The sequence below is a fragment of the Gavialis gangeticus genome, unplaced genomic scaffold, assembly GCF_001723915.1.
Source record: "Gavialis gangeticus isolate Ggan-Ray unplaced genomic scaffold, GavGan_comp1, whole genome shotgun sequence".
NCBI lineage: Eukaryota > Metazoa > Chordata > Crocodylia > Gavialidae > Gavialis > Gavialis gangeticus.
Window position 1 is genome coordinate 72,065,651 of NW_017729029.1, and position 14,431 is coordinate 72,080,081.

The 14,431-nt window shown below is 37.5% G+C and overlaps 1 protein-coding gene across 3 annotated transcripts in view; it reads right to left on the reverse strand.

Annotated features, from left to right (window-relative positions):
- SPOCK3 (SPARC/osteonectin, cwcv and kazal like domains proteoglycan 3) overlaps nucleotides 1–14,431 on the reverse strand; it is a 703,183-nt gene that overhangs the window by 171,083 nt on the left and 517,669 nt on the right. For all 3 annotated transcript variants that reach the window (XM_019521753.1, XM_019521752.1, XM_019521754.1), the window contains one exon: nucleotides 13,262–13,376. In XM_019521753.1, the coding sequence (XP_019377298.1) occupies nucleotides 13,262–13,376 (115 nt within the window). The remainder of the gene's footprint in view (nucleotides 1–13,261; nucleotides 13,377–14,431) is intronic.

Below are 14,431 nucleotides of genomic sequence, written 5' to 3' on the forward strand. Positions count from 1 at the left end.
TCCTAACCATCCCCCTACATCCCCGAGCAACTGCTGAATAGTCCTCCTTAGTGATGACCCCTCCTTTCCATTGGGAGTAAGCCTCCTTTTTGGCAAGGAGACATAGCACAGTGCACCTAGATGAGCTTCACTCAAAAGATGCATGGGCCAAGTAAATATCCTTGGTCCATGCTTTTTCACCTAAGATGGTGGGGCTATACATGTTGATTCTTCTTGGAAATCGAAGTAAGATTTATATTTAGTAAAATCTCTGTTATCTGGCATCCCCAGGGTAAGGGGATTGCCAGTTGATGTAAAAATTCTGTAATTCAGATAATGCAGAGTGGTGGTGGTGGTGCAGGGTGGCCGTACACAAAGCAGGGGGTGTGGTGGCAGCCATCCACGAAGCAGTGGCAGTGCAGGGTAGTGGATGGCGATAGCTACCACTGTGTGCAAGCTCTCCCTAGCACCTCTCTCCTCGTCCAGCTAGATGGCCAGAAATTTAAATGCTGGATAGTGGAGATTTTACTGTAGTAAACATATCTGGACACTTGAGTAATAAACAATAAAAATGTCTCCATTAAAGTTTCTGCTATTTTACAAATACAGAAATGAATGCCTGTGTTGGTCATGAACTGCAAATTCTTATACATATACAATAATAAAGTCTTATTATACTAATAATTTCCCTTTATAACATATCATATTCCTTCTGTATCATTGGTAATCATTTTTAGATTACAAATGAATATTGCTAAGATTATTACTGTAATATCCTAGTAAAAATTAATGTTTATAGAATATAAAAATACTAAAGTAATAAAATTTCTAATTAAACAATAGCATTCTCCATTACAGAACTATCGTTCAGAAAATGGGCTATGAGACAATTATGCTACTCAGGGAGATTCTTAATGAACAGCATGGTCCAATATCAAAGCACAATTTAAAGGAGGAAAAAAAAAAACACTGATGGAAAAGGCCAGCATTTACAATTTTTGTAAATGACCAAATTAATATGTCTCTTGGCCTGCATACCAAGGATTAATATAGTACTGTGATAAACTGATGTGACAAAATGTTTTTTTAGAAATGCTATCCAAAACAAAATGAGTGTTTACTCTCATGTTAATGTCTACTGGAAAAAGAATTAGATTAATAATAATACATTGCATTTCTATATCACTTTCCCATTGCACCATGTCAAAAAACTTTAAAAACATTCCTGAATTAATAGTACAGATACTGTTACAAGAGATTTATAGGGCAGATTCTACTCTCATATCTACACAAACAATTCTTTCTGCTTTCAGTGAAAGCAGTATGCTTGAATTGCAGCCAAATCTGACCCAATTTTTATCTGAGACGTTTAATAAGCGTTCCTGGAAAAAAATGTTGCAGAGTAAGTTTTATAGCATATCTATTTCCTGAAATATATTAAAGCCTTCTTAAACATAAATAAGTTAGATGGTATTTTGGAAATAAGCACTATAATATGACACCATTTTCCTTCTATTGTTTCCAGCAACTGCAACAGAAATATTCTGGTTATCTTAGTACTGGACTATGATATATAATTTCTATATAAACTGCAACTGAAATATTCTTTTTTCCCCCAACATACTAGTGCAGGAGATTTCAGTAAGTTGATATCTTAAGCTGAACCAGAAATGCAGATACCAAGTCAAACAGTATAACTAACTGGCTAATGCACTAAGGACATATTCAGCCATTATGTACGAAAGGTTTCTAACGGACAAACCTGACTTGATTCAACACTGCTGCTTTTAAGAATGCCAATTATTAAGCTTGTTTTCTTAAGTTGATATCTGAAGTGCCACTCTATTTTCCAAACTGAGAATCAGTATTGCTAATTTAATACAGGTTACACTTAATTTTGTAGAAAAGCCACCATTATTTTTATAACAGGTTTGTCAGTATTCAACTAGCACTTAGGGGAATCACATTTCATGAAATATCCTCAGACCTCCATTAAATTCAGTACCGTATTTGTGAATGCAAACCAAACCACACTGTAGCTTGAGAGGCCACTTATTTATTGGGTAGAGGGTTTTTTAAATTTATTTTGTAAGGTACAATCTTAACATGGGATGTACTGTAAGTGTTCGCACTTTTAAGGTGTTAATTTAGCCCACTGTCTAACATAGATGCTTTATCTAAGCAATCCCATAACTAATCATTGATATTATCAGGTTAGGCTGGTCCAATGTTACATATTTTTTGATGTGAATTTTATTCCATATTTGTCCTGAAGACAATCTTAGAGATGGAATGAAATGTGCTGTTTGTCCTTGAAAGGTAATAATACAACCATTAAAGGAGGATTAAAACAGTGTTCCTAGGCCTAAAAGTGCATGATTATAGTTTTGGTAAATTGTTTGACTTTCTAATTTAACACAAACAAAGCAAAAAAAAAAAGCTCTTTTTGACATCCATACCCATATTATGCGAGTGGGGTTTGAATTCATATATATTGAGAGGATGCTGCTATGTGAATAAAGCATTAGAGGATTTCTGGGAATCCTGTTATGCAATTTGTTTAAAAACAAAAACCCTTTCATTGTCTGTACTGATTATCAAGGTACTGAAGCTCACAGAACACAATAGAACTCACAGTGTTGCTAATCCAACTGAATGTGTTTAATTCAAGTCTTCATATGTTTTGTTATTTAGCTGATCTACACTAAATAAGGCATCTCTGCAACTCATTTGATAAAACTGCCATTAACACAGTGCCGCTACTCCTGTATTACTATACATCTCTGCCCGGCACCCTACATTCATATGCTTAAAGCCCTTCTTATGTGATAAATAATGGCATTTTCAATATTTTGCCTTTTGTCATCATAGCGGCCCACAGTTACTGTAAAAAAGGTATGAAACATTTGCTAGCTATTCACATCAGAAACCCTATCCCTTCTAGATAATCAGGTAATGAAGATTCCTTTCTTTCAGAAAGACTCTTGCAGTGAAAACATCAGATCAGTTCTGGCCAAAAATCCTTCCAAACAGTCCAGTGAATGAATGCTTCCTTCTCACTGGCTAATGAACATGGGAATCATAGTCATTGTTTATGTGGAAATAACTAGTCCATAAGAGGAAAACAAAATATAGTCATTCCTTCTAAAGTCCTAGTGGAAGATGGCAACACAGTCAAAAATATATGATCCCACGGGCAAGGCACCACTCTACACCACTGTCCATAAGCTGCTTTTGGACAATGGCACTCAATATCTGAGTACCTTTAGAGAATGATATCAATCGCGTTCAATATGAATCTCCTATAAGATGTGGTAATCCCATATATCTCTTCACAAGAATGCTCTTTGAGATTGTGTGATGAAATACAGCTGCTTCTTTTTTCCTACTAATGCATGCTCAAGGAATTTGGTCCAGAGAGGAAAGACCACATTGGACCAATAAGAGTTTTACTTTATCAAGGACATCTGGTATACTGAATATTAATTTACACATATAATAAGGCTGTAGTCACTTACATAAAAGATCATGGGAAAACCAGAAGTAAGTGGCTGGCTCAAAAGGCAGCCCTGTTGAGTGGAACAATTATAGAGTCACCCAGAGCCAGTCACCTCCATTCAGACTGGTGCAACATTCTGGAGTTCTCTCTATGAAAGTTATATGGCAGCCTGTTCATATTCCCCCCTGTACCCTGGAGTATGTACAGCCAATATGTGCTTACCTAGAGTTTGTATATATAAATATATGAGACAATTGACAATGATGAAGAACAAATGAATTTAAACATTGCATATATTTTACTACCTACTTACATATTTGCTTTCATAGACTAAGCTTCTTAAAGTAGAAACTGTACAATGCCCAGCAAAAGGACTTTTCATTCACATCATACTTTAATAAAAAAAACAAAACAGTAAATAAATTGTAAGTACGAAATCACTTTTGCTTGTTCAAATTTTCTCCATGTCACATCCTGTATTTATACTCTTTGGTTACTCTAAGGTTCCCTACAGCACATGGTTGCCACCAGCACTGATATTCTTTTTTGGAAGTTCATCAAAGCATTTAATAAACCTGACCCAGTACTTCCTGTAGTATACATCACATATATTTTCCAAATAAGTACAAAAAATGGACTAAATTTTTACGATTGCCATGCCTTAACACAGGGTACTGATGGAGATATTTAGTCTCTAGTTTTATAACTAATTAACCCATGAGAAAGGAAAATAGGTTATTCATTAGGGCTGTTTAAAGCTTTGGTTCCTGATTCTATTTGGTGGAGATTCAGTCCGATTCTGTGGCCAAATCTCTGAATCTGAATACAAGCAGAGGACCCTTTAATCTCTCCAAAACAATTCGGAACCCTCTGAATCAATTCGGACTGATTTGGCGATTTGGATGTAGATACAGCTTGAAATGTTTTTTCTACACTTCTTTAGGTAGCAAGGACTCTGAACACTGTGGTGCTGGGGCAGATATAGAATCCCACTGAAGCATGGGGGGGCTCCTCAGTGTGCTTGGCAGTAGACCCAGAAGTAGACCAGAGGCACTTCTGGTCCACCAGAGAGTGTGCAAGGGGGGTCCCTGCACCCCCCCAGCTCAGCAACTGGTGCCTCCTGGATCTGGGGGGGCACCCGGGGTCCCTATGTGGCTGACTGCCAAGCCGGGGGGGGTGACACAGGAAGGTCCCCCAGTGCGCTCCCTGGCAGACCTAGAAGTGGACCAGAAGTACTTCTAGTCTACTTCCAGGTTCGCTGCCAAGCATGTTGGAGAGCCCCCCACGCTCCTGAGAGATGCTCCATGCACCCCACCACTGCAGCGATCACGAGCTGCACTGCTACCTCAAGGTATGTAGAAAAAAAACTTTTAAAGCTGTGCCTGTGTCCAAATTGTTGATTCTCTGAATCAGCATTGAATCTTCATATTCGGATTCAGCTGAATCAATGGATTGAATCACTGTCCTCAAATCGGGACAAATCCAATACAGCCCATTTTGTGCAGCCCTATTATTCATATATTTTCTTCATTCCCACTTCTTTCAAACTAGTTGCAACTTAGTCTTCTATGACCAAGGAATAAGATTCATAATTTATTTGATTAGGCAGGTACCCAATGTTCAAATCCAGTAAAAACATCTTTTAATTTGAAAAAAGCACTTACTGGTAAATTGTATTTCACTTAGTAACTGCCTTTCTGTATAATTACATATTTTGTTTCTTTTGTTAGCTTTTATCTAGATAGCAAGAATTGTCAATTTCAGGATAAAACATTAATGAAAAATACAGGTCATTCCACTTTAAGTCTTTGGTATTCTTTTTTTTTATTCTGTATATTATCAGCTATTCACATTAACAATTTGTAGAAATGACAAGGAGACTGCAGTTAATTGGAGAGGTTAATGTGGCATAAGGCTGAATAGTGGGTCAGACACATTTTCAGAGGTAATTCCACTATAATTACAGCTGTCACATTCATTGAACAAAGTTGAACAGCCACCAAAGTACAGAAACATAGTTTCTATAAACTTTAAAATGCATTTTTTACTTCCTTTTCAAATATGCTGAATGAAGAAATTATACGATACGGGTTTCCAAACTCATAAAGCAAGAGCTCAATAAACACATGTTTCTAAGCCTATCTTTATTTATTAAGTTTCTTTATTTCTTTCATTATATATAGAGTAATTTCAATAAAAATGGGCAATCAACACGTTATCTCCTGAATAGACTGCTTGAACATTATTTCTCTACTAAATATGCATCAAAGATAAATGGTATTAAGTTTTCTTCTTAAGGTCAGTTTATTTATTTATTTTTAGGTATTCTGCAGTCTGACCTTTAAAATGTAATTGGTAATATGAATAAGAAAAAAGGGTTTTGCATTTCATTACATATTTTTTTATTCTTGAGTAATGCAAGTGACTTTTAATCAAATACAAACAGAAATGTAACTTTTTTGTGACAAAATTATGATTTAGTATCATCAAGACTGTTCCATTTATACGTTTGGTCATAAATCATGTAAAGAATGAAACCTTAGAAGAAACAAGTACAGTCAGGATAAGGTATATTTTTAAAATCAGATTAAATTAATAAACATAACTTTATACCATATTATTAAAAAAAGAGGGAAGGCACCTTTTCTCTCTTGCTGCAGAGAGGAGGACCAGTGGCTTGAAGTTGCAGTAAAGCAGGTTTAGATTGGATATCAAGAAAAACTCCTTCACTGTTGGAATAGTGAGGCAGTGGAATAGATTATCTAGGGAACTTGTACACTCTCCATCACTGAAGGTGTTCAAGAAGAAGCTGGTCAGGGATGATCCAGGCATAGCTATGCTCTGCTACAGTATAGGTATTTCTAAGCTTGTGGGCTTTGTTGGCTGCCCTTCCCCCTCCTCTCACCTACATGTATCGGACTGTTTTTAAGCTCTCCTCAGAGGCACTGGAGGTTGGCTGCAGCGAAGGCTGGGGATCTTGACTGGGGTGTGCCAATGCTCCTTCTGAGACTATAGCCAGAGGTTCCTGGCTAGAGGGTCTTGCCCTTCAGCACAGGGTCAGACCAATCATCACACTTTGGGTCAGGAAGGAATTTTACCCCATGGTCAGATTGGCATGGACTCTGGAGGATTCTACCTTTCTCTATAGTGGAGGTCCTGGGTTCTTTTGAGCATATATTGACAACATTTTATAGAAGCAGGACATCGGCTACTATGATTCTCCTGTGGCAGGTTGGGGTGCTACTTACGTCTTGTGTTGTGAAAAGGTTGACAGCATTATTATGAAGAGTTTAGATTACAGACTCTATAAGTTGGTTTGGAAAGGGATGATCCTGCCATACGCAGGGGGTTCAACAAGATCAGTATTCTTCAACCTTTTAAGTAGCAAGTACCCCCAACTTCTGAAAATTTTAATAAGTATCCCAACACTCAATTTTCCATGGGATTTCATATTTACAGACTGTTTGCTATGTTGGAAGAAGGGCTGTGTAAGGCCGTGATATGACAGATGTCTGATCTGGTATGGATACGGTTGTCATCTTTTACACCGGGGTGCACAACTCAAGTATGTACCTGGGCTAGAGGTGATGTTGCCCAAAGGTAGAAGGGCCCAAAGCGTGGCATGCCAAATGATTACTGGGGGATTTAAAGCACTGTGCATTGTGTGGTGCACCAAATTTTTTGCCATAGTTTTGAGAGGAAAAGATGTCGAGAGAAGAAAAGGCAAGAGTGTTGGGGTACCCAAATACCCCCGCCTGTGTCTTGTGTCTCCCCCAGGGTACACGTACCATAGGTTGAGAAACTATGAACTAGATGACCTCTGGAGGTCCCATCTAGCCTATTGCTCTATAATTTTTATGATTATTTTGATTTTATCAAGTTGAAAGTTAATGTACAAGTTAAAAAAATCCTTAAACATATGAACAGGAACATCAACAATATTTTTATCATTTGCGTTTTTGGCCACATTTTATAAAAGTTGAAAATATTCAATATTACAAAATAATGAATTTTTTAAAAATAACTTAGTCAATAGATTAATGTACAGCTATTCTTGAATTAGTTTTAACAGATTCTTCACTTATAGTACAAAAAAACCCTCTTATTAATTTCCCAAATGGTACTGTCACTTTCAAAACCTCCCAACCTAGCCACCCTAAAAGATCACTTTCCCATGCATAATAACGATTCTTCCCCTAGAATTTTTTTTACATATAAATATCTGTTTTTTAAAGAATGCAAATTTGAAGTTGTGTAATTTTTGTCAAACTCATCTTATTCTTTTTTTTTTTTTAGATTCAAACTGCAGTTTGGTTATGCAGGGGTCAAACTGTGTTTGAATTTATTTTGTTTTAAGTCAGTTTCCTATGTATTAATAAGCTGAACAAAGCATGTTGGTGTAATCTTTATTTTAGTACTTGCAGGAAAAAATATTTATCATTTGGATCTGGAAGTGTAGTGAAAAGTGCATGAAGCAATAGGTGGTCAATGTGAGTCAACTGCTTGGAACAAGAGAAATTCATACAAGAATGTACAGGAAAAACATAATGAGTTAGATTTAACAAAATGGATTAAAAGACAATTCATTTTTATGAAACATCATCAGGCATACTTTAGGTTCCAATTTATTTTTGCAACAAATTATTTTAAACAATAACATGAGACCCTGCTAAATAAACTTGGAATAGCTTTAATTAACAAGCATTTCAATAATTTTCTCTACCATACCACTATTAACCTACTTAATTTTCCCTAATAGAATTTCTGCTATTCTGATTTTAATCCCCATGTGGCTGAATGGCAACACAAATTAAGTAGAGTCAAGGTAGCTGGGTGCCAGAGACCGATACTTCAGCTTAAAATTAGTGTGCAAGTACATGTAAATTATTTATAACATTGCTAAGAAAACATTACTGATATTTCAGGAATATGGCCAATTTTGAGGTGGCTGTAGCTCACCCTGTAGCCCCTCTCCAAGTGCCACCACCACCTGCTCCAAGTGCAGCCCCAGCCCAGCCCCCCTGCCAGGAAGAACCCCTGCCAGGAAGTCCCAGCCCACAGTGGCAGCCCGCCCTCACCCCAAGCACCAATCCAAGAGGCACATGTCTCCCATGCCCTCATGGGGTATGTGCAGCAGCAGGAACTGTGCTCACCCATCCCCATGCCCCCCAGATGATCTGCTTGTGGCTCCATCTGGTGCCCTGCCCTGCCCTGCCCCCCAGCTGGACAGTACCTACCCCAGCCCCACTCCCTCCCTCACCTCAGGGGCCTTGGTCTGCCCTCCCCATGCCCCTTCCCTCCCCTCACAACAGACTTACCAGCTGGACGCTGCTCTCCATGCTGCCGAGTTGTGGTCCTGGCCACCTGTGGGCTGTGTGTATGCAAGTGGAATTTATCGGTGACATTATTGGCCGCATCAGCCAAAAAAAGGCAATTGCCGATAACGTCAATTTTCCTTTTATCAGTGCCGATATGATATGGGGCTGATGTACTGGTACACCTTTGCTATTTATCATGTGAATGTTCTAGGACAGTGATTCTCAACCCAGGTGCTATAGTATACTGGGGTGCCATGAGATCTTTTCAAGGATGCACGTGTAATGCGCATTAGCCTAATTTAAGGTGCATTAAGGGCATACGTCTACATATGCATGCCCTTAATGTGCCTTAACAGTGGCAATTTTAACTATTCAAGCCTACATGTGATACCTGCATAAAGCAGGTATCAAATTTATGTATGAATAGCAAAGTTGCATTAGCAAACATGTAGACGCACTAATACACATTAACATGGTGTGTGTCCATTGACTTGGGACAAACTTTAGTCCCAAATTGGTCCACGCACCTGTGTTAATGCGCCTTAGTGGGTGCACTTGTAGACATGTGCCTAAATTGCCTTAATGCACATTAGGCTAATACGCCATTAAGTTTTGGTGCCTGTAAAAGCACATGGAGAAACTTACCCAATGTCACCTACAATTGATCTACAAGATGAACCCAGGTGCTTAAACTGATTCACAAGATAAACCCAGAAATTTCAAATAGGACTGCATAGTGTCAAGAGCATTCAGATCTCTTGCAGTCTTTCTGAGTTCTTTGAAAAATAAAAATTGTTCCTTTATTTTTCTGCAGTCAAAAAAAGTGAAAACGAAGAGCTGGCATTTTCCAAATCCTGCCAAAAGCCTGTTGAAGGGTACCTTAAACTTAAAAATGTTTGGGAATGACTAGTTTAGGATAACTTTTATGAATTGAAGCAGCATAATAAAACATCCCCAACCATTTCAGATGTCCTAGATTATTCTCCGCTGTGAAAAATATAAATCAACCTAGCTAGATACCTTTTCATTGTTTTCAAATAAACATATATAGCTTACTGCTTGTTCTTGGAACGTTGCATACTTTTTATGTAAATGTAATGGTAAAACCTTTGGTTAGTGCCAAATTAAGGTTCCCCTGTAGTACATTGTGCCTTTCCAAGCTTAGCCAATATCAAATGTCTGAAAACCAGGTAAGAAAGAGTTGTAATACACATCCAGACAACCTACACTCTCTGGATTTTACCTACTTCTCATAAAGCCAATGAGAATGATTTGCAGGCATTCCAGCTTTATTCACTATATTAAATACAGCTGTGTTAAACAGTGAGTGGATTTGGTGGAGTAGTGTGGCAAAGCTGAGATTGAGATATGAGGTCCCCTGAGGGATCCTGCCTCTCCAGCAAGATGAGATGAGCCCCTCACCTGACTCTAGTGTGTTTGATCAAAAGGAAGCAATACTTTGAGATTCAATCTTCAGTACCCTATTAGATAAGCTTTGTCAGTAGCATTCTTCTTATGAAGATATTCAGCAGTTAGGTGGGGGATGAGTATGGTCTGTGGGTTTAACTGAGGATAAATATAATTTTGGATGGTGTCATGTACAAAAGAAGTTATAAATGGTAGCGAACAATTGTAAAATTTAGCTGGAGTGGTGTAGGCTTATATGGTGAGCCTGGGGCAGATAGACAACCCCTGTTCAGTATAGTTCAAAAGGTGAAGGGGTAATATATATGGTATGCACATACTAGGACACTACACATGTTAGTTGTGAGTGTGGGGATTAACCAGGCACAAACCACAACAAAAGAAGAAAACGATAAAGAAAAAAATCTCTTCTTTCTTTATAAACAAGACAGAAACAACAACAAGACAAAATAATGATAAAAGAAGGAAGCACTTTAACTGAAGTCTTGTAATAGGGTTTTAGGCTGCTAAGAATGCCTCATCGGTATCTAGGCAGTTGAAATGAACTGAGGATCAGAAAGTACATGCAACCTTGTGTGGGGCACATGGATGGACAGGGCTGCAGCTTGTTCTATGGATACTGCTAAGATAAAAAGTCTCTGATCCAAGAGCTGAGGATGCTTAAACATCCACAGTGAGGATACATAGTAAAAGGAAATTCTGAATTACAAACACTTTCCACTACTAAGCAACTGAATGTACCTTGGAATCTGTTCGACTGCTGGATACAAGATGTGTGCCTATCCCAAGTGATAAACTCTTTTGTTGAATGCCAAAAAATCAATGTGTGGTTCCCCAGAGGATACTCAGTGCCATGTTAGAGCAGGGACTGAGATGATTCAGGGCAAGATCAGAGTCATGGTTTGATCCCTAGACACACACACACAGAAGTGGTAGAATCTGACCAAGTTAAAAAGAGCTGTTCCGAGAGAGGACTTTCTTAAGATCTACTTTCTAGAATTACCCCAAATTTAGAACTACAGTGAGAGAGCCCAAGTTTCAGTGCAATTTAATTGTGTGGATTTCACAGGACTTGGGAACAGGGATCTGTGAACTCAAATATAACTACAGGAAAACTATTACAGCACTATAATGATGGCTAAAATATTAGTTGATACTCAATTCACTTTTACATTTCTCAGGTTTCTTGGCCTTTGGCCTTAAAGAAGCTTCTATATTCTGCTCATCTGCTTCAAGAAAACCCTGTACTTTGCTTGTCCTGACAACCTGACAGGGGAGGATTAGTTTAAATTCTCTTTGCTTGTTTGTTTTTTCCCTCATACAACTGATCCCTGTATCCTTACAATATGAGAGGTGATGAACTGTATGAGTCTTCAGAAACGGTTCATTCTTATGTGTAGTAATGAAAAAATCCATCTTGAAGTCAATACAATGTACCTAGATATTAGCACTAATAACAGGCCATGCTTGATAGAGCAGTCATTTAAGGAAAGTAAGCATTTGGAGAAAGCAAAGCTAGAAGGGAGTAAGGGCACAGATTTGCAATGTTGCTGCTGAGTAAACAGGAGGCAGGTGGTCTTCAGATTTGTCTATAGTCCAGAATAGCTTTAGTTCAGCAACTGATAGCCAGCATTTGGCAGAGCCACACTAGTGACAGGCCCTAACCACAGTTAAGAACATGCAGATTCTTGTACTTCTTACATTAATAGATTTTACCCTGCTTCAATACTTTTCACCTTGGTGAGTAAATGGTGGGAAATTTTTTTCAACCCAGTTAACAGGAACCAAAAGCAATATTGTAAATTAATGCAATTAAAAACATTAAAATCCTTTGTAGTGCAGTAGTTTCCAGTGTAAGGAATATTTAATTACATTCTTAGTGTATTATTGCAGAAAAATAATTTCAGCTCAGAAAATACAGTGGCCTAAATGATGTTTTAGTGCAGATTTGTAATTGGTTTTGTGTGCATGCACATGGCTCAGTGTTCATTGTGATTACTTAAACTCATTGTTTAAAAATAATTAATTGAATCAATCTTTTTCTAACTGCAAGAAAATTCTTTTCATCAAAGGCTGAGGATTAAAATGGAGGTGAGGTGTTAAGAATTCTCTTACACAATAATTTAGGGTAGTAAGTGCAAGATAACAAATTAGCTTCAGAAAATATTAACGTAACACCTGCAAAGCCTATAAAATCAAGGAGGTTTTCTTTGTAAATTTGACATTTCATACATTTGCACTGAGGAAATATGGCACTATAAACAAAAAACATGTTTAAATGTGGTGATTTCAAGTCTGAAATACAAAGACAGTCTGTCCTGAATTCTGTCTAAAATTTCACTCACTTAAACATATTAAATACTCCTTTGTGCCCCATCCCAAGCCTGAGACAATCCTCCAGCATCTTGAAATGCACATCATGTTGGTCTAACATATATCAGCTTACCAGAACTACAATGGGCTGTTACCAGCACCTAAGCATTACTGAATTGTAGCAACGCTTGGTCACATTTTTTTTCTTCAGTTATGCAGAAACCAGATGCCCTGATGTTCTTACCCTTTAAAAATTGTCCTGGCATCTTGTTTCACAAAAATAACAATGTTTTCTCATTCAGATCTCATAAACAAGCTCAGATTCCCCTATGGTCCCCTTGTTGTAAATTCACAGTAACAATACAATTGCTACTACAGGTATTTTAATATTTAAAGTTATTCTTTTTTAACTACTTTCTGCCCTGCATTTTTCATTACCCCTTGTCTTTTGCCCTTCAGAATGAGAGCAGCATGGACCAAAGACTGTATTGATTTGTGCGTTTTGCAATGCACTAAGCATATTAATAACAAGCAGGACTGATCTCAATGAAATTTCATGTAGAAGTTTGTGTTGGAAAAATAGTGTTCCAATGTAGCCCCCATTTCAAATCCATTAAAGAAAAAAGTCTTCCATTTAGTGATCAACATACTCTTCCATGAATAAAATCATATTCCTCCCTTAAAACAAGCTCTATTTAAAGAAGAAATACAAATTACCATTACTCACCCCTCTTATCATTTCTTCCTGTACTTGTTACTTTATCTGAAGGGCAAGGACAACGTCCATCACACTTCACTGAGATCTGTTTTCCTGAGACACATGCTTGATATTCTAGTTTGCACTGTAATAAATGAGAGTTATGATCATTAATGGAAACATCTTTTATAATGTAAATTCCAACTCTTTATTTACCATGGTTATACATGCTTTGAAAAACTACTGTGTAGTATATATTATCTTTGCATTTATATTATGTATTAACAATGGAACCAAGTTGTAAAGTTATGTGATGCCTGAGGTGGTGGTTGTTCTGAGTTCACCTCCGTTATTAAAGCCTTTATGCAATTACACTAATTTAACAATAAGGACATATTCAACTCAGACTATATTAATTTTACTTGCATTATTTATGCTAAAGATCAATAAGAAAGCAAAGATCAGTACTGATGTATAAATAAAGGATCTTTTTAGAGGATTTAAACACTTCATGCATTTCTACTTTTGAACAACGACCTAACCAAAATAAAGCTAGCAAAATCATGGATAATACAATTTTACGTATTCCATGCAGTGACTATTCTAATTAGGGTCTATCTTTTGCAAGATACAAATAAAACGAGTTACATTTTTAGCTCTGATTTGTACAGCATTTAAAAAATATAGACAAGGAACAAACTCAGAGATTAAGAACATCAGCTAACCAAATACTGGACAAAATGAGAAACAACCCACAACCAGAACTAAAAATACTATGAAAATGTTTACTGGACAGGAAAAAATGAAATTTTCATAAACAATCATGATCATTATTGCTCTTTACAAGAAGCTACATTCTTACTCATAATACGTACCTTACTTTACACACATTCAGCCTAAGTACAGACAGTCATACTTTCATAGTTAGTAGGGTCAGAAGGCACCTGAGCAGATCATCAAGTCTGACCCCCTGCCATGGCAGGAAAGAGTACTGGGGTTAAATGACCCCAGCAAAGTGATTGTCAAGCCTTGTCTTAAAGACCCCCGGGTAGGAGCCAGCACCACTTAGCTTGGAAGTTGGTTCCAGATCCTAGCCACCCTGTCAGTGAAGTAGCGCCTCCTGATGTCTAATCTGAATTTACTCTCTGCCAGCTTGTGACTGTTATTTCTAGTCACTCCTGGTAGCATTTGGGGGAACAG